Here is a 24,234-nt window from a genome sequence, read left to right on the forward strand (position 1 = left end):
GTAGACCTCTTGCTATAATACATTTGAAAAACACCCGTGAGACCGCCATATCGCAGGTAAACATAAATAATTTAACTTAACGTAACAACATACGTATCAATCAGCGACCACCCTTGCCCTTCTTCGAGCCCTTCTTGCCTTTCAAGCTCTTCATTTGAGCAGCCCGCTCGGCCTTAGCCTGCCTCTTCCTCCATGCCATCCACCGGTTCCTGCGGTCGTATGGCTTCGCCGTGATACCAGCCTTCTCAGCAGCACGACCGATCTGCCAGTTCGCCTCACGGAACATATAACCAGGACGCAGCTGCGGGCCCGACTCGGCGTTCACAGCCTCAACATCCGCAACAATCGTGCCCTCAGGACCGGTAGAAACCATCAGATCCGACTGAGGTTTCTCCGGGGTCTCAGAAACACGCGCAACAGAAACCCTGTTCAACTTGCGCCGGCTAGGAGCATTCCGAGGGGTCGGGAGCTTCCCCTCCTTCTCGAAGCAAACACCAATGTACTTCCGGCCTGGATGTCTCTCGGGGTCAAGATAGTACCGGACATACCCAGCCTCGGTGGCGTAGATGGTGTGGTTTCTGCCGATATCACAGTTCTCGCCGGGGAACCATTTCGTCCCGCGCTGTTTGTAGATAATGCATCCCGGGACGACGTATTCGCCGCCTGAGCGCTTCGCTCCGAGACGCTTTCCGGCGGGGTCACGCGAGTGTCTGTTTGCGGCACCCTGGGCGGCGTGCGAGGCGTGGCGGGCTTGAGAGATGGGGAGGAGTTTTGAGAGCGTCGGGGAGGATAATGTGGGCGCGGAGACGGGTCGTGGGAGAAGGGATGTGGATGGGAGACGGTGGGCGGCGGGGGTTGATCGGAGGGAGAGCACGTGTGTCCTCTCCAGTGCCCGGAGGGGCGTGAGTAATCGTGATTGGAACATATTTCGAACGGCGTTTTGGATGTAGGCCCGTTGGTTAGGAAGTGAGGTTGAATGAAGCCGGGGACTTTTTTCGTTCTTGGCGGTGAGTCACGTGGTATCGCGATAAGCTGGCTTGATCGCCATTCATTTTCGATCTGTTCAGCAAAACACTTCTATTACTCTACAGGATATATATTGATTCAATGCTTCCCAATCTAGTTAAGGCCCTCTGGGCTTTTCTACTGCTGGCGTCTGTCGCTCAGGCCCAGTTCCAGTTCTTCGAGCACATGTTTGGCGGCGGAGGCGGCGGCGGCCAGCGACAGGCTCGCCAGCAAGCAGAACCTCATGATGGCCCTAGTGATCCTTCGTGGTATCAGAATGAGTGGGAAAGTGGTGAGTTTGTCCGGTTGAATCTCGGTATCCGGAGAAAGAGTGGTGGCTAACAAATGATCTTCGCGATAACAGCACGCTGCTCCAAATACCTATGCCCCGATACTCTTGCCTGCGTCCACTTCCCACACCATTGTCCGTGTCCGCACCCAGATGTTGAAGAGAAGATTGAATTGGGCGAGGGAAGTGCGGTTTGCGTTTCAAAGGGAGGATACAAGGCTGGCGAAGCGGCGCGGAAGATCGAGCTGGCTCGGAAGGGTCTTCTATAAGGTGGACAATTATTGAGGTGCATTTGGTTGTGTGTGGTATATTCATAAGAGTTTTAGTTATATCTGTCTTGAAATGAAAACATTGTCGTGGGTTGGTTTGCGTTGGTATCTGTTGGGATAGGTGTGCTTTATGCCAAAATGCACCATATTGGTAAATATAAATTGTGCATTATATGAGCTGCTCACTTAGTTCATTTTGCTGTTATAGTTCAAATTGAACGTATTCTCTGGTGTACGGAATAGAATAGACAAGCACATGCTGGTGTTTTCCCTAACCTTCCTTATATCCGATTAACCCCGAGACCATCGTCATTTCTTCGGAAATAGTCGTCGCCTTCTTTTGCCTGCTGCTACCTCACCATATTCAACAAATACGCTTTACGCCTGTAAACCGTTTTATATCCCTCATTCAGACACCGAACAGTATATACAACTCGCCCATGTGGGGTGCAACACAGCCATCGCCTATCCGGTTGCTTCGAGCTCCGGGTCGAGCTCTCTTCAGCTCCTTCACTAGAGGCCACGCCAGCCCTCGAGGCCCTAGGAATAGCATACGGAGACCGGATCCTATTCCAAATACCAGACGAGAAGGCGCACAATCGCCACATCCCGAGTCGTCGGCTGGCGAAACAAGTAATCCTGCCGCGAAATACGACCCTTCTCAGAATACCCTCCTCTCCCCAGTTCATATACCAGAGGATCCTAATGCCGTGCTCAAGGAGAACCACCCTGCGACAGGGCTACTGGCAAATTCGGGTTTGGTTGTGCAGAGACAAATTGAGTTGATGAATGTGATGATGTGAGTCGACACCACCAGGGCATCGAACGGACCGGGCTGACAGTCGATCTCCGTGAACAGTGGATTTGAACAAGCAAATAAATATGTTATCATGGATGCAAATGGGAATCATGTGGGATACATGGCAGAGCAAGAGAAAGGCTTGGGCAGTACGATGGCCCGGCAATGGTTCCGAACGCATCGCTCTTTCGTGACGCATGTTTTTGACAGGCATGAGAATGAAGTACTCAGGGTAAGGACTTTAATACCTGTCGAAACTACGCTGTTCAAGGCTAATTGTTTCTAGTTCCACCGCCCGTTTTCCTACATCAGTTCCCGTATTCGAGTCTATGATCCTCTTAATATCGCCAAAAACACCCATTCGTCTTCGACTGCTCTCCAAACAATCTCGCCAGATTCACTGGTTCAAGCAAGCGGGGAGTCAAATGCCAGAGTCTCACCCCTCGGCATTGAAGACATGCGCGTGGTGGGGGAGGCACAACAACAATGGGCACCATTACGACGAAAATACAACCTCTTCTCTTACCATCCCTCCCCGGACACATCGACTAACATGGGAACCGAGAGATTGCCACTTGCTGACTCCGGACTGTCTAAGGCGCAACAAATGCAATTGGTCCGCAGTGGAGAATCCGGTCAGGAACAAGGAGAGTTCAACCAATTTGCCTACGTGGATGAGCCTTTCCTGTCATGGGACTTTGCGCTCCGCTCGGCAGACAACAAACTGATTGGATCGGTTAACCGTGATTTTGCTGGTTTCGCTCGCGAGTTTTTCACTGACACTGGCGTCTACGCTTTGCGCATGGACTCCGCTTCACTCAGTCAGGCAGAGCCAGCCGCCACACAGTCTGACGTCGCCACAGGCATGAGCCTCGACCAGCGTGCGGTTATGCTGGCTACGGCTGTGAATGTAGACTTTGACTACTTCAGTCGGCATAGCGGTAGTGGAGGTTTTGGCTTCATGCCCCTCTGGGTCCCCGGTATGGGTGGCGAGACTGCCGCGGGAAGTGCTGCCGGTGGTGTCGCTGCAGGAGAAGCTGGTGCAGTGGGAGAGGGAGCCACGGGAGCCACGGGAGCTGTTGGTAGAGCTGGTGCTGCTGGTGGGATGGCTGAAGGTGCCGGTGCCGGTGCTGCGGGTGCTGCGGGTGCCGGCGCAATGACCGGGTATGAAGCCATGCAACGAGGCATGGGTGACCCATATATGCAGGACGCATCTTCCGATCAACAACAACCGCCATCTTCCATGGATCAGTCACCGCCTCCGGGTCAACCTGGTCCGTATGGAGATCACTGGGCTGAAGAGCAACATGAAGATGTTTGGGACGAAGACCCGTGGAATGATGATGGAGGTGACAGCGGCGGGGATGACTGGTTCTAAGGCGTCGCCTCTGTCAGTCATATAAGTATATAGTTGATTGTTATTGTACGATACCAAGAGTGTGCTGGCGTTGATGGTTAGCCGGGTCATTTGTATACTTGTACCATATCGGAAACTATTCCGCTCCAATCCAATGTATTGTTTGGGACATAATCATAAGTTTTATTATTTGACAGTATATCTGAGCAGTCACTTGGCTTAGAATGATCTTTCGATTTTTTTGTTTGTTTGTTCCTGAAATCCTACTTCTCCCATAAACTAAAGTCGCCTCTACCCCACCGCCTCGGAAACTCCGCAACATCCACCACCTCCGATGATACAACAACCACCTCTCCATTGCGATTACCCCCTTGAAGACCACAAAAGTCACCCTTCTCATCTACTATTCTCAAACCAGCGCTGCAACCATGTCATCCGTAGCGCAAAAGCGCCTCTTCCACGAATACAAAAACCTCTCCACCAACCCGCCCGACGGCATCACCGCAGGCCCCGTCACAGAAGATGACATGTACCACTGGGAAGCACTCATCCAGGGCCCCGAGGGCACACCATTCGAAGGCGGAATTTTCGCAGCAGAGTTAAAGTTTCCGAAGGATTATCCTTTGAGCCCGCCGACGATGAAATTTGTTGGGGGTGGGGTGTGGCATCCGAATGGTATTTCTTTCTTACCTTATCTCCTTGGGGTAGAAATAGACCAATGGTGTGATATAAGTACAGATGCTAACTAGTGATTTTTGTGCAGTCTACCCCAACGGAACAGTCTGCATATCCATCCTCCACCCTCCCGGCGACGACCCGAATCACTACGAACACGCCTCAGAACGGTGGTCTCCTATCCAAAGTGTCGAGAAGATCCTAATTTCGGTTATGAGTATGCTTGCGGAACCTAATGATGAGAGTCCAGCGAATGTCGAAGCGGCGAAGATGTGGAGAGAGCGGAGGGCTGAGTACGAGAGGAAGGTGAAGGAGGAGGTTAGGAAGGGGTTAGGGTTGTAAGGAATTGGTTTTTGAGGGGGAAATGCCTTGGTTGTGATGTATGTTTATACTTGGTATAATACGCATAGCGTGGGTTTGATGGATGCAGGGTCGTTAGTCGACTTTGCTGGCGTATGAGGTGTGTTTTTTTATTCCCTTGTTTTATAGAAATATGATGAGGAACGATTCTTATGGCTTTCTTCTAGGGTGTGGTGCTGATAGTGTAAAATATAATAGACATTAACCCTTAGTACTCCATTTAGTTTGTTCGTCGCTATCTATCCCGGACATAAGCTGCCATCTTCCGATCAATCCATCCTTCTAATCCACCCTCTCGCTGGTAAAGGATTTCTGTCTCAGCCTTTAAATTCAGCATGAGCATCTGCTGCAGCTCCGCACGCCATTCTGGCTCAGGTCCGTCAACTGCCCAAACCGGGCTATTCTTCAACATGGCGACAGCCTTCCTCCTATCTCGCGGGGTCAAGGAAATGAAGGCATCGTCTCCCAACGAATCTGCCCCAGATACGATGTCGGACGTACAGAGGCCAAGTCGTTGCAACTCAGGGGTGTTGAGCTTGTTGTTCTCGCGTGCATGTGCCCTGGATCCGAATTTGTAGGTTGACAATATGGCCATGCCGTCGGGGTCGCTGTCAACCAGGGCGTAGAAGCGAGTGTCGGGACCACGGGAGCTGCTATCGAGCAGGCGGCGGACAAAAGCTCGTGTGCTGAGATCTGGATATCCTTTACCCTGGAGTCACTGTCAATCCCGTCCAGTAGGTGTGTTTTGCTTTGCTTACTGTGACGAGTATCCCTTTTCCTGCTGCAGCTCTCGCGTGATAGCCGCTCCTTGCGAGTCTGCGATAGACGGCCTGTTCATGTTAAGCACGGAAATCATATGGAAGTCGTATGGAAATCGAATCGTCTACCTCCTTTTCCAGTATCAAGACCCATTTAACATCGGACATGTCGATCTCTTTGATGTCTTCAGCTCTTGGTATGAGCACGTCCTGTGTCATTCAGTATGAATGCCAATCCACCTAGATGTCTTGAACCAACATTCGTCGCGAACCGAGCATCTAGAAATTTTTCCGATGAAGTGGTCAAACGATAATAACCTGCAACTAGTCCTTTCGCGGCTGCCTCCTGAGCTCTATGTTAGTTTGTTATCAGAAACTGTCGGAGGCACATACCACGTTCAATGCCGCTCGATCCACACCAATGGTATGGGCAATATCATCGACTACCATATCAACCACTCTCTGTGAGCCAAAGCAGGCGGGGTCGTTGTAATAAATGTCTCTATAACGTTTTCAGTAATCCACTCTGGTCCCACTGCTGGTTTGAAGCAAAGACCGTACCTCTTGGAAACCACCAACCCACTCTCGATAGCCTGTGCGATAGCCTCGAGGATTCGAATAACGACCGCTATAACAAGCAATCTATCTCAGTATCACAGCAATAAGAAAACTCAAGGTACCAGGTGCCAAGTGCATACTAAACTTCCACGCTTCATGTCTGTCCTTGCCAGGCCAAGTATAGCTTACTTGTGTCTCTATATCGCTGGTCTCAAGGGCACCATTGTCGGAATTGATAAAAAAAGCGCCTTTTTTGTATCTTTGTTTCAGGGTTATGGCTGGGTTGCCGTCTGGGGAATCGAGTTCTGCGAGGACTGCTGTTAACGTGCTGTCGATGTAGTCTTGGACTTGGCTCTGGGGGGGCTGGTCATCGCGTGATATTGGTGAATCTGTGATTTCTAGTGTATCTGCCATTAAACCGGTTCCCATGATGCTGGTGTAATATGATAAGCTGGCATGGAGAGATGAACGAGAGGAAGGGGAAAAGGTGAAGTTGGTTGATTATGAAAGATACCGGGAAACATGAGAGAATACACATTGGGCTCACTAAAGACAGCAACAACTCTTGGTCCGTTATTTTGTTGTTTTTTTTTTCCGTTTTCTTGTTTCTTTACCATTATACTAGCTAGTATGCGCATTGTTCATCAACATATGACTGCCGTAGAACTATATATCTCCTGTACGGAGCATGGCTGCTCAACCTCAAGACATGACCATTCCTTGCTACAGGTCAATCTCAATAGCCAAGATATAGCCAATCCACTTTATAATCCATTTCAAGTAAATTCTTGTTCAATAAGTTGCACAAAAAGGCAGGATCTGTATGTATGCAGACTAGTTATCACATGCCCCTGATGACTAAGCACACCGCTGTCAACAAGAAGCAACGACATCAATACATTTATATTCTCCTAGACTCATTGCCCCTGTCTCCTGTCTTTCCCCCTCTATTCCTCATGGTTTCTCTATTGCTAGTTCTCTAAGCGTTTTAACATAGACATTAACATTGAAAACAGAAACAATGGTGGCCGATCATATCGGACCGTGGAGAACGGATGCTCAGGGCCATTTGACCCCCGATGAGAACGGAGATCTCAAAACCGACTACTCGAGATGGCGATTGCTCAATGATCGTGGTCGCCAAACATGGCATTATTTGGAAAATGATGAAGAGAATGAGAAGTGGCCTCAGTCCGTGGCGGACAAGTACTTCCTTGGTCTTCCCACGGTACTTTAAATGCGCCGAACTCATGCTCAATGCGTGCTGACGTACATTTAGGAAGTTCCGAATCTGCCAGCTGCAAAGGCTCCTTTGCAAGCAGCAGAGAATGGTTTGCAGTTCTTCTCCAATCTGCAGCTAGATCCTGGTAACTGGGCTTGCGAATACGGCGGTCCAATGTTCTTATTGCCAGGTATCATCATTACTTACTATGTTACAAACACACCAATTCCTCCAGAGTATGCGACGGAGATTAGGCGCTATCTCTTTGCTCGTCAAAATCCGGACGATGGAGGTTGGGGTCTGCACATCGAAGGCCACAGCTCAGTTTTCGGTACCAGCATGAACTATGTCACTCTCCGTCTGGTCGGTGCTCATGAGGAAGACCCTCGCATGATCAAGGCACGTGGTCTGCTGCACAAGTTTGGCGGTGCTGTTTACGGACCCCACTGGGCCAAATTCTGGCTCAGTGTTCTTGGTGTTATGGATTGGGAATGTGTCAACCCAGTTCCTCCTGAGATCTGGTCCGTCATCTTCCTTGTTTTCCTATCCGGAGTATGGCTTACTGACAGTGTGTAGGCTGCTTCCTGACTGGGTTCCATTTGCCCCTTGGCGTTGGTGGATTCATATCCGTCAGGTCTTTTTGCCAATGGGTTATCTGTGGTCGAAGAAGTTCTCTCATCCTGTCACTCCGTTAACGAAACAGCTCCGGGAAGAACTGTACACCCAGCCTTATGACTCTATCGATTTTGCAAGCCACCGTAATTCGATTCACGGGGCTGATAACTACTACCCGAAAACTTGGTTACTGAACATACTCAACCAGGTCCTGGTGAAAGTCTGGAACCCCTACCTCCGACACCCAGCAATTGTTAAGCGTGCTGAGGATTGGTCATGGGAGTTGATTCGGATGGAAGATGAGAACACTGATTACTCGGGTCTGGCTCCCGTAAGTAACCCGATGAACATGGTCGCATGCTACCTTCATGACGGGCCGGATAGTTATTCTGTTCGCCGCCACCGAGAGCGGCTGCACGACTACATGTGGGTGAAGAACGAGGGAATGCTGGCCAATGGAACCAATGGTGTTCAGGTGTGGGATACGGCTTTCATCACGCAGTGCATCGTTGTCGCTGGCTTCGCAGACGACCCCAAGTGGCGGCCAATGCTTACCAAGGCTCTGGAATTTCTCGAGGACCACCAGATGCGGGAGAACGTACCGGACCAAGAGAAATGTTACCGGCAACACAGGAAAGGCGCATGGCCCTTTAGCACCAAGACACAGGGTTATACAGTTAGCGACTGCACGGCTGAGGGCCTGCGATCTACGATCCAACTTCAAGAGATGCACGGCTACCCCAAGCTGATCTCCGTCGGTCGACTCAAGGATAGTGTCGATTGCTTGTTGCTGATGCAGAACCCGTCCGGTGGCTTCACCGAATACGAAACCACCCGGGGTTCCACAAAGCTTGAGTGGCTAAATGCTGCTGAGGTTTTCGGAGGAATAATGATCGGCTACGACTATCCCGAATGTACAACAGCTTCTGTCACCGCGCTTTCGCTGTTCAGCAAGTACTACCCCGATTATCGGGCCGACGAAATCAGAGCCGCGAAGCAGAAGGCAGTTCGGTATATCAAACGCGTGCAAAGAGCAGACGGAAGCTGGTATGGGTCTTGGGGTATTTGCTTCACGTACGCCGCTATGTTCGCTCTGGAAAGCCTTGCTAGTATCGGCGAGACATACGAGAACAGCGATTTTTCCCGTCGTGGTTGCGAATTCCTTCTGTCTAAGCAGATGGAGGATGGAGGATGGGGAGAGTCCTACCTCAGCTCCGAGAGACACATTTACACCCACCACGAGAATTCGCAAGTTGTCCAAACTGCTTGGGCATGTCTTGCGCTTATGGAGGCGGACTATCCAGACAAGGAGCCGCTGCGTAAGGCCATGAAGCTGCTGATGTCGCGGCAGCAGTCGAGTGGAGAGTGGTTGCAAGAAGCTGTTGAGGGTGTCTTCAACCAGTCGTGGTATGTATATTTGCTTTCAAAACAGTTATACTTGGACATGATGCTGACTTTCTTTTAGCATGATTTCCTACCCTAACTACAAGCTCTACTGGCCTATTCGGGCGTTGGGTCTCTACAGCCGGAAGTTCGGCAACGAGGAATTGATATAGACGGCTCAATTTGGCAACGAGCATATGAAGGAGTGTATGTAATTACGACAGGGATAATACTTGTAATTATATCTAAGTAACATGTTAATTGAATAGTCTAATTCACTTCATTCATTCATTACATTTCCCTTTTGAGAATAGAAATCACGTGGGTTCCCCGCGAAACAGAAAGTCATGGAATCACAAGCTGCGGCTGTAGTGACAGAGCTTCTAATTTAGCAATTGTTTGTTTCTTTGTCCAGGTGAATTCCTACAAACTTCTACATATTTTCTTACCAACTCCCAGCACCGAGCTGATCAATATTTCAACTTTAGCTACCTGACTGCGGGGAGAACCTACCATCTCAACCAACTAATATCCCACTTCTCGAACGCGACACAACCCCTATAAACCAAACCCAGACGTCATGAACGCTGCATCCCAGGGCGACAAAGCCCTCTCCACCTCTGACATTCCCAGCGCCATCAAACACTTTACCCAAGCCCTCGTTGAGCTCCCCCGCGCTCCAACCTACTACATCAAACGCTCAACCGCCTACTCGCGCGTCAAAGCCGCAGACGGCGGCCCCAAATCCACGGCCTCTCTCCGCGATGCCGAAGTCGCATTGACGCTTGCGCGAGAGCGTGGAAAGCGCGAACTCATTCTGTCTGCGCAGATGAGACGCGGGGTCGCGTTGTATCAGCTTGAGAGGTATGGGGATGCGAGGTTTGTGTTTGAGATTATTCAGGGGAAGACTACTGGTGGTGCTGCAGAGGGTAAGGGGAAGGAGGAAGAGGTTAGGGATGCTATGGGTGCTGGGGGCGCTGCGAAGAAGAATGGGTATGAGCAGGAGTTGCCGATTTGGGTGGCTAAGGTTAAGGGTCGGCTGAATAAGTTTGGTGAGGGGGATGAGAAGGGTATTGTTTCGGTGAAAGAGTATCCGAGTGATGTTAGGATTCCGACTGAGACGGAGCTCAAGGCGCAGTTGGAGGCGCTCAAATCTGGGAAGACGGAGGTTGAGGAGAGCGTTTCGGGGGGGGGACAGAAGAGCGAAGACGCGGCTAAGACAGACCAGAATAGGGAAGTCAGTGCACCTTTTACTGCAACTCCTTCAGCTGCGCCAGCTCCTGAGAAGATTCGGCATGAGTGGTACCAGTCCAACGATTCGGTCGTTGTCACACTCTACGTGAAGGGAATTTCGAAGGACAGTGTTGCCATTGATCTCAAAGATGACTCTGTAAGCTGCTTTTACTCCTTCATTGGTCTTCAAACTTCAAACAAGCCAGTTTCTAACTACGACGACCACAGTTGTCCCTCCAATTCCCTCTCCCATCCGGCACAGACTACGACTTCACTCTCGACCCATTCTTCGCAACGGTCCACCCATCCACCTCCAAGGTCGCAGTAATGTCTACCAAAATCGAAATCACCCTGCGCAAGCAAACCCCAGGCCAAAAATGGAACGCCCTTGAAGCATCTGCCACAAACGTCAAACTTGCCGACCGCCAAGCCGCTACGGACTCAAAGTCAACGACCGACAAGGGCCCCTCCTACCCAACCTCATCTCGCCATGGCACCAAGGACTGGGATAAGGTTGCATCGTCGCTAGACAAGAAACACAAATCCAAGAAGGATAAGAAGAAAGGGGCCGGGAACGATGGGTCTGGGGACGAGTCTGATGGCGTGGAGTCTGTTGATTCTGATTTTGGCGGTGGCGATGCAGTGGATGGGTTCTTTAAGAAGTTATATGCTAACGCGGACCCGGATACCCGTCGTGCTATGACCAAAAGTTATGTTGAGAGTCAGGGAACTTCATTAAGCACGAACTGGAGTGAAGTTGGCAAGGGTAAGGTTGAGGCTCGGCCGCCTAGTGATTAGACTGGATGTGACCAAGTCCACTTAGAAGGATAGGAAACCTTTCGATTTACGGAGTTCACGATCTGTTGCATTCAGCGGGATGTACTAATAGCCGAGGCATAATTTCCTATTTCAATACTTCAAGAGAGTTTTGATTTAATAAAAACCAATAGTATTGTAGACTATAAACTTTTCGTTATCCGTATCCCCTAGAAAGATTGATCTCATGATGCGTAATCGTTGTCCTTATACAAAAAGAACTGAGTGAAAATTGCCATGTCCTGCAACAGTGTCCCAAAGCTCCCAATCAACCAAGACAGATTCACGAGTATATACCGCCAATACAGCGCCCCGGCTTCCCCAGGCTGACAATGACCAGTCTTCTCATATGAATCACCTTCACAAACAGGTGAATACGCGAAAATCGAGAGGACGTAGGCCAGATTCCCTATGCAGGCGAACAGGAAGAAGAGCAAAGAAACACCTTCGGTAGACTTGCGTTTGTAGTTGAGAAGGAGTTGTGGGAGACGCGAGCCCAAGTAAAGGGCTGCACACAGGTACCCAAATACCTGGCCCAAAATATCAAAAGTGAGGGCTGCGTTTTCGCTGTCGGGGGACTTTGGCGCTTTGTTCTTCGGGCTGACGTACCAGCCCAATATGCCGGCAGCGCAAACGAGTGCAACGGCGGTGACGTTGAAGATGATGTTCTGAAGGGTGGAGACGTTTCGAGTAGGCCGGACTACATCGGGAGATGCTTCGACCAAAGGTGTTGCGGGTGATAAGTGCGTCGCGTTCACGGAAGGAGGATGGATGGAGTCACGAAACGAATGTCCCCTTTCACCTGGAGCTCTGCTTGACTGGTCTTGTGCATTGTGATGAGGAGAAAGTAACGCCGTCCGCTCAGTCGCCGATGCCACATTCTCTTCCGAATCATCACGTTCAGCCCGAGTGATACGCGCAGACGGATCATCGCGCAGTGTAAGTCCTCGGTAGTAGAAGCACTGCCCTAAGAGGACAATATCCGCCAAAGTATAGTATACCGCCAGCATGATCATGGTCGGCAAGACACCCTGCAGGACGGCACCCAGGATGTTGAATACATCGCCGGCGAGCCAAATGGCAAGGAATAGGAGCGAAAGGCCATCAGCGGAGCCTTGACGGAAGTTCTGGACGATCTGAGGGGAGAAGACAACGACCCAACAGGCTATGGAGATTGAGCTAAATATGACTGTTAGCACGGTACTTTTTATACTTTCGGAGGAAGCAACTCACCCGCAGATCCCACTCAGCGCATCTAGATCTAGATTTGCAGACTGTAAGGGAAACATGCCAGTTTAGTATATGAGTATGTGGTGGTATTCTCAATGTTGAAGTCTGGAAGATGATGTCGGAAAATCTGGAGATGGAATTAATTGCCCCATCCGTCAATCTCTGAAGCGATTGGAGAATGACGTCTGGATCTCTGTCTTTGTCTTGGCACCCATTGCCCTAATTTTCGCGATTGACATTTTAGAAGAACCAACGCGCAAATAAGTATCCGCTAATATACGAAGCCATGTCAATAATAAAATTTTGAAGAGAAAGAGAACTTCTGTTCATCTGCATGTGCTTGGAATGACATGCATAAAATCACGTGGTTATCCATAAGTCATGTGATGTAGCCACCTCTTAGTCATTCGGTGATTAGATTCAACTTGTTCTTGAATGATGGAAACTGCTTTGTTGCATCTTGTTCAGGTTCCAAGGTCTGTTTGATGAATTGATTCGGCTGTGCGATCACATGGGACTATCCTTGTCTCTCCAGAGATAGCTTAATACAGTTCTGTTGCTTTTTATCACAATAGCTCCTCTCCTGCGTGTCGGAGCCAACGATGAGTCTTAATGACGACCCCCTCGATTAGAATCCCCTTTACTGGCCCATTACCTCCGGCAATTATCACACCCCCCTCTGCCCGTACTATTGCCGGAGCAATTGATGCCATCACGTCCTTTCTAACCGCCTCGCCGTCGCCGCATCTGCGCGGCATCGATGTGGGAAGAAACTCCCAAACGGTTTTGTTAACAGGTGCCGGTATATCGGTAGCATCCGGCCTGTCGGATTATCGAGGTGAAAATGGCACGTATATAACGAATAAGACTTATCGACCGATATACTATCACGAATTCGTGACACGGCATGAATCGCGCAAGAGGTATTGGGCCAGGAGCTTTGTCGGGTGGCCGGGACTCCAGAAAGCGAAACCGAACACGACACATTGGGCAATTAAAGATCTTGGGGCGAAGGGATACCTCAGCTCTGTGGTGACCCAGAATGTCGATTCATTCCATTCTTTTGCCCACCCAGAGCTCCCCACAATCGAGCTTCATGGTTACCTGAGGTCTGTTGTCTGCACTACTTGCCAGAACCAGTTTTCTCGAGAAGAATTCCAGAAGTCTCTTGAAAGACTCAATCCTGCCTGGGCCGAGTTCTTGGCAAAGATGGTGGATATTGGTGCACTCGATACGGACAATCCACAAGAGCAGCGGCGAAAGGGTCTGAAACTCAATCCCGATGGTGATGTCGACCTGGCTGAAGCGTCCTACTCGACGTTTCGGTATCCCTCTTGCCCGACATGCCTAGAGAAACAACCTCAAGCCAAGGACGGCACACAAAACCGGGTGGAGGTTGAGAGTGACGGCGCATGGTTACCAACCTCCAATGCTGGGATCTTAAAACCGGCCGTCATCATGTTTGGAGAGAACATCGATCCTACTGTCAAGACAGTTGCTGAAGAAGCCATCGATGATGCTGGCAGGCTCTTGGTTCTCGGAAGCAGCCTTGCCACCTTTTCCGCGTGGAGGTTAGTGGAACGGGCCTATAAGAGAGGCATGCCCATCGGTATCATCAATGTTGGTGGTGTGCGGAATGAATCTCTAATCTTCGGAGCCCCTCAGCATGAGGGCCCTATTGGATCGCAGCATGTCCGGTGCAGCCTTCTATCTGAAAACGTTTTGCCGCCAATTGCGATTCAGCTACCTCCATTAAGCAGTCAAATATAGGCCAGAGATATATATGAAAGATATACAGACAATCTTCTTACTAGAGAAAATCCTTGGCATGTGAATATACTTCATCCCGCGTTACGAGGGCTACACTATGAGGCACATCCTTGCATAAATCATGCGTACTTGCTTAGGAATAGTTGTCAAATAGTCCGTGGCTGGTCATAGCAATATTAGCCACAGCTATACTCTGTAGAATTAAAGTAAACAACGTAAAATACATGTCTTTACTATAAAAAGCTGGATAGAATACAGTAGGCGCCGCGGCGGATCAAACGGGCGTGTTTCCTTTGCCGCCGCTCATTTTGCGGTCCCGCGGGGCTCCAGACCTGACTCCTTCCAACCATCGCAACCCGTTGTTTAATTCCAAGAAAAGAAAGGAAACAAAGGATCAGAGAAGTCCTCAATTATTCTTGTTGCTCTCCCATTTTTCTTCTTTTACGACATACTCAGCTCTATAAAAGAAGCCCATAATCAGCTATCGTCGCATCCAGCATCATCACCAACCATGGACAGACAACAACCTAGCTCCTTCCAGCAGCTGGAAAAGGTGTGTACTTCTATATATCGCTATTGGATTACATTGCAATTTTTTGTTCTAACTAAAATTCTGGTCTAGCTGGGAGAAGGTACCTATGCTACTGTACGTTACATCTAATCTTTTGTCCTTCGCAATCGCCCTCTTTTGGCACCCCTCCCTCGCCCTCCATTCCGAATTTGGATGCTCTGCTGACGCACATTGGGAACAGGTGTTCAAAGGGCGGAATCGTCAAACCGGGGAACTGGTCGCGTTGAAGGAAATTCATTTAGACTCGGAGGAAGGGACGCCGTCGACGGCCATTCGCGAGATCTCATTGATGAAGGAACTCAAGCACGAGAGTATCGTCTCACTCTACGACGTGATCCACACGGAAAATAAGTTAATGCTCGTTTTTGAGTTCATGGACCGGGATTTGAAGAAGTACATGGATACGCGGACCGAGCGCGGCCAGTTGGACCACGTTACCATCAAATCGTTCATGTACCAGCTGCTCAAAGGAATTGCATTCTGCCACGATAACCGCGTTTTGCACCGTGACCTCAAGCCTCAAAACCTTCTGATCAACAAGCGGGGACAGCTAAAACTGGGGGATTTCGGGTTGGCCCGGGCTTTTGGCATTCCCGTCAATACCTTTTCGAATGAAGTTGTCACTTTGTGGTATCGGGCTCCAGATGTTCTATTGGGTAGCCGGACGTATAATACGAGCATCGATATCTGGTCCGCTGGCTGTATCATGGCGGAAATGTACACCGGTCGTCCTCTGTTTCCGGGAACAACCAACGAAGACCAGCTACTAAAGATCTTTCGGCTAATGGGGACCCCTTCGGAACGCACTTGGCCCGGCATTTCGCAGCTCCCGGAGTATAAGCCTAATTACCAGGTCTATGCGACTCAGGACCTTGGCTTGATTATCCCGCAGATCGACCCGCTTGGCTTGGACATACTAAACCGGATGCTGCAACTTCGACCGGAGCTTCGTATTAGCGCCAACGATGCCCTGCAACATCCATGGTTCCACGATCTTGCTCAATTGCAGTTCCAGCAGCAACAAGCACAACAGCAACAGCAAATGATGGGTGCATATGGGATGATGCCACCTCAACAACCATATTAACTTCCTTGGTCCTCGTCTTTCGCAGCGCATTCTTTTTTCGATTAATTCTGTTTTTCCTTTCTTCTCTTGTTTCTCTTATGATCTCGATCTTGAATAGCATAATGAGTATGATGACGTCTGACATATTTAGAGTAACCAGGAAAGCATGGCGTTATACCCCAAAGAACGATATGATTCGAATTGATGCTACACTACTGCCTTGTGCGAGATTTTTTTTTTTTTTTCTTTGTCTCTCTTTTTTGGCTTCTAACCGGGATCCCCAATGAAGATCAATAAGAATTGCCGTGGATATGAAACTACCGGGCTTGTTTCATAGCTGAAACCTCCGACGTGTCAATCGGTACAGGATCGAGATTTTAGGTACATTTCAGTTTTTTTTTTTTTTTTTTTTTTTTTTTTTCTTTTTTGGATATTATTGTTTTGCTAGAAGGATGCTATATTCGGCTTGTCTGATAGCCGAATATATGGATGACTTAGCATAGCACCCTTATACTCCGGAGTATCCTCAAACGGTCGACCACAACGGCCAATATGTATGACCCTGCACAGAGCACAACGATGCCCATATATGCGAGATCCATCCATTCCAGCGATTCAGCCTCGCGAGACTCCTACTGGTTCAGATTAATATATGCTGCAGGGTTGGTCATTGTTTCTCACGAGTCAGGCTCTCGTATCTTCGTTTTGTTTGTTTTTTCTTTTTTTTTCTTGCCCGCATGTAAGCTGATTCTCATGTTGGCTGACCAAAAAAATAGACTTCCCTGGTGGCTCACTGAAACTATTCTAGTCTCTGAAACGTGAATATCATCCTTTTCTGGTCCGGTAAAGAGTCAGCCGCGCGCTTTTAGAGGTGACAGATGACAGCCAAGGGGAGGTAAAATGAGGCGTGCTGCTTATTTGTACATCTATCTTCTCTCTCGCTATTTCTTTGTTTTCTATCTCCTGGGATATCTCCCTCCTCCTCGTTCTGATCAATCATGACGCCATGCCACTCGCAACGCAGGAACTGTTTGCCATCTCGGTCACAGAGCGTGTCTGCTCTGCCATTTCTCTCCTGGGAACATGCATAATCATCACGACCTTTCTTGCTTCGAGTTCGTTTCGTAAACCGACCAATCGGTTGGTTTTCTATGCTTCATGGGGCAATCTCATGGCAAACATTGCGACCATGATCTCTCAGTCGGGCATTCAAGCGGGGACCAATAGCTGTTTGTGTCGATTCCAGGCGTTCATGATCCAATGGTGAGTTGAGATATCATTGATTCTTTGTTACAAGCCTCCTGTTTCTTGTCTAACCCTAACGCATTATTTAGGTTCATGCCTGCCGATGCCTTGTGGGCTTTTGCCATGGCGTGCAATGTCTGTCTGACCTTCTTTCGCAAATACGACTCGGAACAACTACGACGACTGGAGTGGAAATATTGGGTGTTCTGCTATGGCCTGCCGTTCGTTCCGGCATTTACCTACTTCTTTATAGAAACCAAGGACCGAGGCAAGGTGTATGGTTCCGCTGTCGTAAGTGGAAATACAAATTTCCTAAAATATTGGAATCGATGTTCGTTTCTTGCCTTTGTCTAACACATCCTTTAGCTCTGGTGTTGGGTTGCTCCACAGTGGGATTTCCTGCGCATCGCAATGTTCTACGGTCCGGCCTGGTTGATCATCATCTTAACCCTTGTCATTTATGTGCGCGCTGGAAAGGTCATCTACCAGAAACGACGACAACTGCGTGATTTTAACGACTCAATCGACTCCAATTTCGAAATTGGAAACCCATTTGAGCCCTCCTCTTTTACCAAAGTGAGAGAAATACAAGTGACGACTGAGTCGGCAATTGCTGCGACTAAAATCCCTAATCTTGCTCGTGACAGTATTGGAAGCCGATTACAGAGACCGTTTAAAGCCGTTCCATACAGTCCATATTCGGTCAGTGTCGAGGCCGGAGGAGCATTTGAGAAGCTGAGCGGGCCCACTACTACTTTGAAGTCAATAAAAAATGAACTATTAGACTCAGCACCCCAGCTCCATGCGATGGTGGCCGAAGCCAACTCGGCTGCTTGGGCGTATACAAAATATGCGCTGCTCTTTTTCATTGCCTTGTTGGTCACATGGGTCAGTTTCTTACCCCAGCTGTATGCTGACCACGAAGTAAATGCTAATAGACTATACAGGCGCCATCGACTGCTAATCGAGTGTACGCATGGGCTCATCCGGACTCTTTTAATTTTGGCTTGAACTACGTCTCCAGTTTCGTCCTTCCGCTGCAGGGATTCTGGAATAGCCTCATATACGTGTCTATCTCGTGGCCGGTATTCAAGACGGCAATATGCGATCTTCGAGCATACTGCACAGTACCATCGATGGTTTGGATCAAGACCAGGCTGTTTCCTAGCAGTGTGATAAGCAATGGGAGGGGATCTCGCGATGCATTTCGGAGCGATAGCACGCAGGAATTGACAGCTTAGTTGATAATTCTGATTGGATCATGATAGATATAATGAGTTACGGATAGTGCTTTTATATTTCTTGCTGTGTTATTTGAAAGGCAACATAATTTACTTGTCAAGTCTCTATACTCCAGTAGATGATGTCACGTGAGGTTCCTTATCGCCAACAGTCGTAGATCAACTCCGAAACAATCAACAATCAAACCCACCATTCCTCGACCAAGTCACATTGTCCACCTCCCAGAAAGGAACAATGGCAGACAAAAATAACAACAACTACTACACCAACACCACTGACAGCACCAACACCCAACCCCAAAGACCAGCGTCCCCATCCCCACCCCCACCAGCCCCCGTCCCTCTCACCCCGGGCCCCCGCGCGTCGCGTCTCCAACAAGTCTTCGAGCAAGCCCTCGCGCGCACCCTCCGGGCAAACTCCTACTCAAACTTTTCCAGCTGCTTTCCGACGCCCGCGAAACATGTCCCAGCTAGTCTGGAAAGCGTGTGGAGACAATTGAATGCGAAGCTGGAGGAGAGCGCAAAGGCGGAGTTTGAAGATATCGTGCTGGAGCGAGAGGCGGTGAGGCAGTTGAATGAGTTGGATCGGTTGGTGGGGGAGGCGAGGTATAGGAGGGATAATGGGGATGATGAGATGCAAGAGGGGGGGGGGGGAGCGGAGAATGTTGCGTATGTTTTATTATCTATACCTTTGTGGGTTCGCGAACGATGCTAACGATGGTAGACCTCATACTCTAGGCGCGGGACAGTTGTATCAAGCGCATTTGACTCCATTTTTGGAGGAGGCGCAGTCAAATTTGAATGAGAAGATTGATACTACGAATGCGGAGAATGCTATTCTGGCGCAGGAGATTCAAGGCCAGAGGGTGGAGATTGAGAATCTGATGTTGAGTCTCGAGTCTGTTGTGGGTGATCTCGATGGCGCTGCTGCTGCCGCGACGCAATATAGCAAAGAGAATGATTTGCGACAGGAAACGATACAGATGGATGAGGAGATTAAGAGCAGGGCTGAGATCTAAGGGTTTACAGAATATCTGTACAAGCATTGGAAAAATTTTTGCATTATTTTGTTCGCCTTTCCTTGCTTTACGACGACAGCAAAGCTTCTAATTCTATGGGGCTTGCAAGACCATCATCCACCATATCCTCCGCCACCGCCAACAACTCCTTTGGTGCGGCCCTTCTGAGCTGCATCAGCTTGTCCTTCTGGCCCTCCAATCCTGCCGCGAAGGCTTCCTTGCATGTCCCGTCTCGTGTTTCTTCTACTGCTCCATCTCGTCTGGCTAAAGCCGCCGCGCCGCGGTAGTATGTCTGCGCGTTTCGAAGAAGGAGGGATCCGTTTTGCTGGGCCATGGCGTATTCCCACGGGGCCGATCCGAGTCTCCATCGGTTCAATTCCACGTCGCCTCTTGCAATGTGGATTTTGGGGAGGTTGTCGGCATTTGGCAACTTCGAAGCCGCTGTCAGAGCGTCCAAAGCGGTGGATAGGGATTTCCATCGTAGGACCAAGGATTTCTTGAATGCTTCTTGGTCATGCGTGGGAGGGAGATCTGCAACAGCAGTGTTGAATGACATGTGAGCATCTGCTTTGCTGCAGAGGCCTTCCGGATCAGCAGACAGGATTAGTTCAGGGCTAAAAGCACGAGTGACCTCCTGGTGATATGTTTCGATCTCGACTCGGCCACTTCGGTAAATGACCTCTGTCAAGGCGCAGATAAATTTGGCGCGGGCCAAGGTCGCCTCATACTCCCTACTGGAGCCCTCCACATATGTCGGCATTCTGTTCTGGGCGAGATCGGAGGAATACTCTTCAACCCAAGGAAGACCGTCACCGGGTTTGAAAGTGAGCAGGTTACAGAGGGTGGTAAGGGCTTCAAGTTGTGCCACTGCGGTATCGACTAAGGTTTCTTTGGTCACTGGTTCAACCACTGCAGCCCATTGCTCTGGAGTATCCTCAGCAGCGTCATCATTAACATCGGGTTGCATTTCCGGCTGCTGCTGCTGCTGCTGGACATCTGGGACCTGCATGCCACCAGATTCCATCTGCTTGATCTCCTCCTGCATTTCAGTGAAGCGAAGTTCTTGCACTGCGAAGCAACGCTGGAAGAGCTCGAGAGCCTCTTGAAGACATTGAACAGCTTGGGTGAGTTGCTGATCGCTGGGATGTTTGATATCGGAGACTATCTCGGCCAAACTGGTGAGCACCTGGCCGGTGTTGAATAGGACGTCTGCATTCTCTTGATCCAAGACCAAGGCATCTTTATGTGATTGCAATGCGGCCTGCAAAGCCTGGGGTAGAGGAGCCTGCAATTGGACGGCCAATTTGGGATGTTGGGTGATTTCATATTGAACACGAGCTCTGCCAGCCGTTAGTTTCTCATGTAAATACTCTAGACTATTCATGCAAGCGTGCGAACATACTTGTTATATGCCAGATCAAACGATGTAGGATGCTTGCCTAGACCCTGGTCATAAGTTGTAATAGCACGCATGAAGAAACGCAGGGACTTGGCGGCGTCACCGGCGCGCCATTTCTCGCCGGCTTCTTCTTGCTCTACCCCGACTGCGTCTGATGTCAGCATACATCGTAATACTTCACAAAGCATAGTGAGACACACCAGCTAGGAATTCATCTGCTGTTACCGGGACCTATCAGGGTTAGAATTTGCGATTCGTTGTTTTGCTGAAGAGCATTGGCTATTTTTACCTGCTGAGCCGCTTTTTTCTTTAATTTGGGTTCTTTAACGAGGGACTTTGGTTTGGGCATTATGTCTTTGTTGTGCTGTAAACAGATTCTTAGAAGTACGTAAAATTAAGCTGCAAATCTTGCAGCGGGGAATGATGATGATGATGCCAAGACTGCGGTTTTATATGGACGCTAAGCGTGTGAATTGTTATGTACAATGCGCACTCGGTTTTGCAATGGATATTAAACATGAGCAGTAAATATTTATTAAATCATATTGATTTAATTAGGCTAACATACTGCTCTGATTATCGACTGGCTAATCACGTGATATGCAAATATTCGATTCGATTTTGAGCAGACGAAGAGATAATACGCGTGAAACAACAAAGTGATCACTAGCCAATTAGGAGGGCCGAGTGATCTGTAACCATGGTCAGTTTCACTGTCCTAATCACATGCTCTTCCAACGTCGCGTCGTCCAGTGTCCTTGAGCGATAATTCATAATTGGGCATTAGACTGATCGAAAAGACGTGTGTTCTGCTCAATAGTAGGAACGCGACGCGTACAGAATACCTGGATCAGACTGAATATGGTACCTGACTTGCAGGGAAACTCCCTCCGGACTCGGACAGACAAGCATTCTGCAAAGAATCCTGGAGATGCGAGTAAGCCTCGGTTTATTACTTTACACAACAGCCAATCAATAGCGCCGTGGCCTAATCAATCCCCTTTTCATGTACAAGGGGTCTAATCACCCTCAGGCTGCCATTATTGGCAAGGCGTAACGCAACCTCTCAGGCAGAATTAAATTATCGTAAGATACTAATGATGACAGCAAACATGCCATGAAGATCAATGAGAACTGTCTTTAAAAGAAAAGGCGGGGCCATTTTTGGGTTATCGAGTAGAACTGAAAAAGACCGTTTTTGCTGGCCCGGTTGGGGCATGGTCAGAGCTTGGTAGGTGGTCGCTAGTTGGTGGGGTTGAGCGTTGGGGTCTGCAAGTGCAAGTTCAGGGCACAAGGTGCTCAGAATTGGGTGATCGATACGGAGTATGGCTGAGTGTTTTCAGGGTTCTACAAAGCCACGTCAAGTGTTACTGAAATGCAGAGTACAAGTACAGCTGTAGAACCTCGATATCACGTGGAATCCCATGACAAGTTCGCGTGGAAAGCACGTGGCGACGTAACTTTGTTACGAATTCCACAGGAAAAAAAGATCATTACGAGTAAAGTACTAGTTGACCATGATGCTAGTTGAACATCATTGCTTGAAATGCACTGGTTGAAAAGTACCCAAGCGCGTACAAATTCTCCGTAGAAGACTCAGCCGATCGCAGTGATATGCGATTAATCAAACTCATTCAGCTATCTCTTCCCCCTTTTGTCTCTCTCCACGCCGCCACTTTCTTTCTCCGTCCACCCACAGAGGATTATTGATTGATTTTGGACTATCTATTCGTCAAGGATTGTAATAATCAACACCTCCACCTGTCAGTCCCTCATTGATACAACACTGTTAACAGTATTCATTGTTTGATTGTCTGATACCGGAGAGTCAGAGTGTCTCCCAACCGCCCCACTCTCTTTCAGCGCCTCCTGAGTTTTTCTGGGACGACGACTTGCATAACCCATACATAACAATCCGGCTATCCCACTTTCTCTTTTCTTTTTCTCTTCTGTCACTCAACTTCACTTCATCGACTTATTGTCTACTTCCACAGTAGAACACTGTTGCTTCAACCACGTGGATATCAAATCCAAGGTACGCAGACTCATCGGTTCTATCCGTTCCCATCCGCCCCATTTACTCCATCGCTTTTCTTCAGCGGTGATGCAATGCTTGGATCGGCGTATCTTCCATCTTTGTTTTCTTGTTGATGCCCCAGTTCACAAAACATTAAAACTGATTGATAAGAAATTTAGTGGCCTACCAATCTTACTGCACATTGCTATCCACACCGACATGGCCCGTCAAAACTCCTTGGAATCCTCGAGACCCATCATGCCCAACGTACGTCTCATCACGTCTTGTTGGATGAAGCTCTTCAACTAATATCTATCAGAACCGTGCCTCCCAGCGATTCTCCACCGTCAGCGGAGCCGCTTCCATTGCCTCCAACGGCGGCTTGCCCAGCGGTGACCCCCGCCTGGCTGAAGTCAACCACGTTCGCGATGGCCTCGAGCGTCTCGAAAACAAACCCCTCCAGAAGCAGCGTTTCGTCCCCACCGCTGAAAAGACCGAAAGCCTCGACAAGCTGGCCATTGGTGCCAAGATGGAACGCGCGCTCGGCCGCAGAATGACCGGTCAGGATGCCGTTATGCGCAAGCCTGTTATGAGCGAGAAGGCCGCGGCTGAGGCTTCTACTTGAGTCTGTGGAGAAGAAAATATTTGTCTTGTCTCTATTTTTGATTTGTTCTATTGGGTTCTTTCTTTTTACATCTCTTTTTGTGGTTCTGGTGCACACGACTTTCGATACCTGGTTTCCATCGTTTGATATAAGATCTCCCTCTCATGACCATCATACCCCCGACTTTTCTTGTGTTTTGTACATTTTTCCTTACAGCTGTCGATGGCGTTTTTTTTTTTTTTTTTTCTTTTGATCGATTACGAGATCCCGTTTTGTTTTGAGTCTTTCTGGTTGTCTGGTTATTTGTCTTATTCAGTAATGGTTTGAAAAATTCGTCACGATCTTGTCCCCACGACTGTATTTACTGTTCCATGTCCATAAATTGATTTCTCTGTATTTGCTCCCCATAAGAGATACTGCAGTCCTCATACTTGTAAGCGCAGTCCAATAGCAGTGAATGATTCAGTCTTTCTCCGCTGTGGCCAGGGCGCTGTCTCAATATGGCAAGCGGTGAAATATATGCCAAGACCCGCCGCACTGAAACAGCGAATTTGGTTCACCACAGCAAGAAGCTCTCTTTTCCCTCTTCTCTTCCTCTTCCTCCACTTCCTCTTCGTCTTCGCATATCTTCATCCCCCTCATATCAGACTCCCTGTATTTGTCTGTCACCCTCGATCTTCCATTATCCTCTCCGCTCCGGAATCTCGCAATCGTCTCTCATCTCGTCTTGATT

At 48.9% G+C, this 24,234-nt stretch overlaps 14 protein-coding genes across 14 annotated transcripts; 10 read left to right on the forward strand and 4 right to left on the reverse strand.

The window, feature by feature from the left end:
* Positions 1 to 6: 6 nt before the first annotated feature.
* EURHEDRAFT_411564 (mitochondrial 54S ribosomal protein bL27m) lies at positions 7 to 957 on the reverse strand. Its single transcript, XM_040781655.1, has one exon. It carries the CDS (start codon positions 923 to 925, stop codon positions 101 to 103), a length of 825 nt encoding a protein of 274 aa, XP_040639534.1. The 5' UTR covers positions 926 to 957; the 3' UTR covers positions 7 to 100.
* Positions 958 to 1,070: 113 nt separating this feature from the next.
* lcl2 lies at positions 1,071 to 1,816 on the forward strand. Its single transcript, XM_040781656.1, has 2 exons — positions 1,071 to 1,297; positions 1,370 to 1,816. The coding sequence occupies exons 1-2, from the start codon at positions 1,108 to 1,110 to the stop codon at positions 1,561 to 1,563; spliced, it is 384 nt and encodes a 127-aa protein (XP_040639535.1). The 5' UTR covers positions 1,071 to 1,107; the 3' UTR covers positions 1,564 to 1,816.
* Positions 1,817 to 1,918: 102 nt separating this feature from the next.
* Positions 1,919 to 3,755, forward strand: EURHEDRAFT_530318 (scramblase family protein). Its single transcript, XM_040787144.1, has 3 exons — positions 1,919 to 2,362; positions 2,423 to 2,594; positions 2,649 to 3,755. The coding sequence occupies exons 1-3, from the start codon at positions 2,004 to 2,006 to the stop codon at positions 3,738 to 3,740; spliced, it is 1,623 nt and encodes a 540-aa protein (XP_040639536.1). The 5' UTR covers positions 1,919 to 2,003; the 3' UTR covers positions 3,741 to 3,755.
* Positions 3,756 to 3,979: 224 nt separating this feature from the next.
* EURHEDRAFT_411568 (E2 ubiquitin-conjugating protein UBC7) lies at positions 3,980 to 4,961 on the forward strand. The gene is made up of 2 exons (XM_040781657.1): positions 3,980 to 4,394; positions 4,483 to 4,961. Exons 1-2 carry the CDS (start codon positions 4,148 to 4,150, stop codon positions 4,734 to 4,736), a joined length of 501 nt encoding a protein of 166 aa, XP_040639537.1. The 5' UTR covers positions 3,980 to 4,147; the 3' UTR covers positions 4,737 to 4,961.
* Positions 4,962 to 4,989: 28 nt separating this feature from the next.
* On the reverse strand, positions 4,990 to 6,484 carry EURHEDRAFT_454606 (putative meiosis-specific topoisomerase Spo11; the record flags this gene model as incomplete). Its single annotated transcript, XM_040784210.1, has 7 exons — positions 4,990 to 5,463; positions 5,513 to 5,584; positions 5,642 to 5,722; positions 5,772 to 5,858; positions 5,906 to 6,014; positions 6,074 to 6,140; positions 6,211 to 6,484. 7 exons carry the CDS (start codon positions 6,482 to 6,484, stop codon positions 4,990 to 4,992), a joined length of 1,164 nt encoding a protein of 387 aa, XP_040639538.1.
* Positions 6,485 to 6,986: 502 nt separating this feature from the next.
* EURHEDRAFT_411574 (terpene cyclase/mutase family protein) lies at positions 6,987 to 9,570 on the forward strand. Its single transcript, XM_040781658.1, has 4 exons — positions 6,987 to 7,298; positions 7,350 to 7,813; positions 7,869 to 9,314; positions 9,373 to 9,570. The coding sequence occupies exons 1-4, from the start codon at positions 7,092 to 7,094 to the stop codon at positions 9,461 to 9,463; spliced, it is 2,208 nt and encodes a 735-aa protein (XP_040639539.1). The 5' UTR covers positions 6,987 to 7,091; the 3' UTR covers positions 9,464 to 9,570.
* A 300-nt stretch (positions 9,571 to 9,870) lies between these two features.
* On the forward strand, positions 9,871 to 11,321 carry EURHEDRAFT_454289 (co-chaperone SGT1; the record flags this gene model as incomplete). Its single annotated transcript, XM_040784187.1, has 2 exons — positions 9,871 to 10,680; positions 10,752 to 11,321. The coding sequence occupies 2 exons, from the start codon at positions 9,871 to 9,873 to the stop codon at positions 11,319 to 11,321; spliced, it is 1,380 nt and encodes a 459-aa protein (XP_040639540.1).
* Positions 11,322 to 11,472: 151 nt separating this feature from the next.
* Positions 11,473 to 12,855, reverse strand: EURHEDRAFT_411577 (PQ-loop repeat-containing protein). Its single transcript, XM_040781659.1, has 2 exons — positions 12,573 to 12,855; positions 11,473 to 12,518 (listed from the first exon to the last, which is right to left on the reverse strand). The coding sequence occupies exons 1-2, from the start codon at positions 12,626 to 12,628 to the stop codon at positions 11,525 to 11,527; spliced, it is 1,050 nt and encodes a 349-aa protein (XP_040639541.1). The 5' UTR covers positions 12,629 to 12,855; the 3' UTR covers positions 11,473 to 11,524.
* Positions 12,856 to 13,014: 159 nt separating this feature from the next.
* On the forward strand, positions 13,015 to 14,484 carry EURHEDRAFT_411579 (putative SIR2 family histone deacetylase). The gene has a single exon (XM_040781660.1). It carries the CDS (start codon positions 13,182 to 13,184, stop codon positions 14,337 to 14,339), a length of 1,158 nt encoding a protein of 385 aa, XP_040639542.1. The 5' UTR covers positions 13,015 to 13,181; the 3' UTR covers positions 14,340 to 14,484.
* Positions 14,485 to 14,630: 146 nt separating this feature from the next.
* On the forward strand, positions 14,631 to 16,225 carry EURHEDRAFT_411580 (cyclin-dependent serine/threonine-protein kinase phoA). Its single transcript, XM_040781661.1, has 3 exons — positions 14,631 to 14,892; positions 14,962 to 14,985; positions 15,092 to 16,225. Exons 1-3 carry the CDS (start codon positions 14,851 to 14,853, stop codon positions 15,995 to 15,997), a joined length of 972 nt encoding a protein of 323 aa, XP_040639543.1. The 5' UTR covers positions 14,631 to 14,850; the 3' UTR covers positions 15,998 to 16,225.
* Positions 16,139 to 16,813, forward strand: EURHEDRAFT_411581 (uncharacterized protein). Its single transcript, XM_040781662.1, has 2 exons — positions 16,139 to 16,357; positions 16,480 to 16,813. The coding sequence occupies exon 2, from the start codon at positions 16,529 to 16,531 to the stop codon at positions 16,796 to 16,798; it is 270 nt and encodes an 89-aa protein (XP_040639544.1). The 5' UTR covers positions 16,139 to 16,357; positions 16,480 to 16,528; the 3' UTR covers positions 16,799 to 16,813.
* Positions 16,814 to 16,982: 169 nt separating this feature from the next.
* EURHEDRAFT_454348 (Nnf1-domain-containing protein) lies at positions 16,983 to 19,481 on the forward strand (the record flags this gene model as incomplete). The annotated part of the gene is made up of 6 exons (XM_040784191.1): positions 16,983 to 17,239; positions 17,311 to 17,512; positions 17,588 to 18,109; positions 18,169 to 18,237; positions 18,689 to 19,131; positions 19,187 to 19,481. 6 exons carry the CDS (start codon positions 16,983 to 16,985, stop codon positions 19,479 to 19,481), a joined length of 1,788 nt encoding a protein of 595 aa, XP_040639545.1.
* A 67-nt stretch (positions 19,482 to 19,548) lies between these two features.
* EURHEDRAFT_454522 (uncharacterized protein) lies at positions 19,549 to 21,229 on the reverse strand (the record flags this gene model as incomplete). The annotated part of the gene is made up of 4 exons (XM_040784201.1): positions 19,549 to 20,821; positions 20,884 to 21,025; positions 21,081 to 21,111; positions 21,170 to 21,229. The coding sequence occupies 4 exons, from the start codon at positions 21,227 to 21,229 to the stop codon at positions 19,549 to 19,551; spliced, it is 1,506 nt and encodes a 501-aa protein (XP_040639546.1).
* A 1,551-nt stretch (positions 21,230 to 22,780) lies between these two features.
* EURHEDRAFT_411586 (uncharacterized protein) lies at positions 22,781 to 23,767 on the forward strand. Its single transcript, XM_040781663.1, has 3 exons — positions 22,781 to 22,915; positions 23,077 to 23,164; positions 23,217 to 23,767. Exons 2-3 carry the CDS (start codon positions 23,117 to 23,119, stop codon positions 23,520 to 23,522), a joined length of 354 nt encoding a protein of 117 aa, XP_040639547.1. The 5' UTR covers positions 22,781 to 22,915; positions 23,077 to 23,116; the 3' UTR covers positions 23,523 to 23,767.
* Positions 23,768 to 24,234: the final 467 nt, after the last annotated feature.

This window comes from Aspergillus ruber (assembly GCF_000600275.1).
Source record: "Aspergillus ruber CBS 135680 unplaced genomic scaffold scaffold00010, whole genome shotgun sequence".
NCBI lineage: Eukaryota > Fungi > Ascomycota > Eurotiomycetes > Eurotiales > Aspergillaceae > Aspergillus > Aspergillus ruber.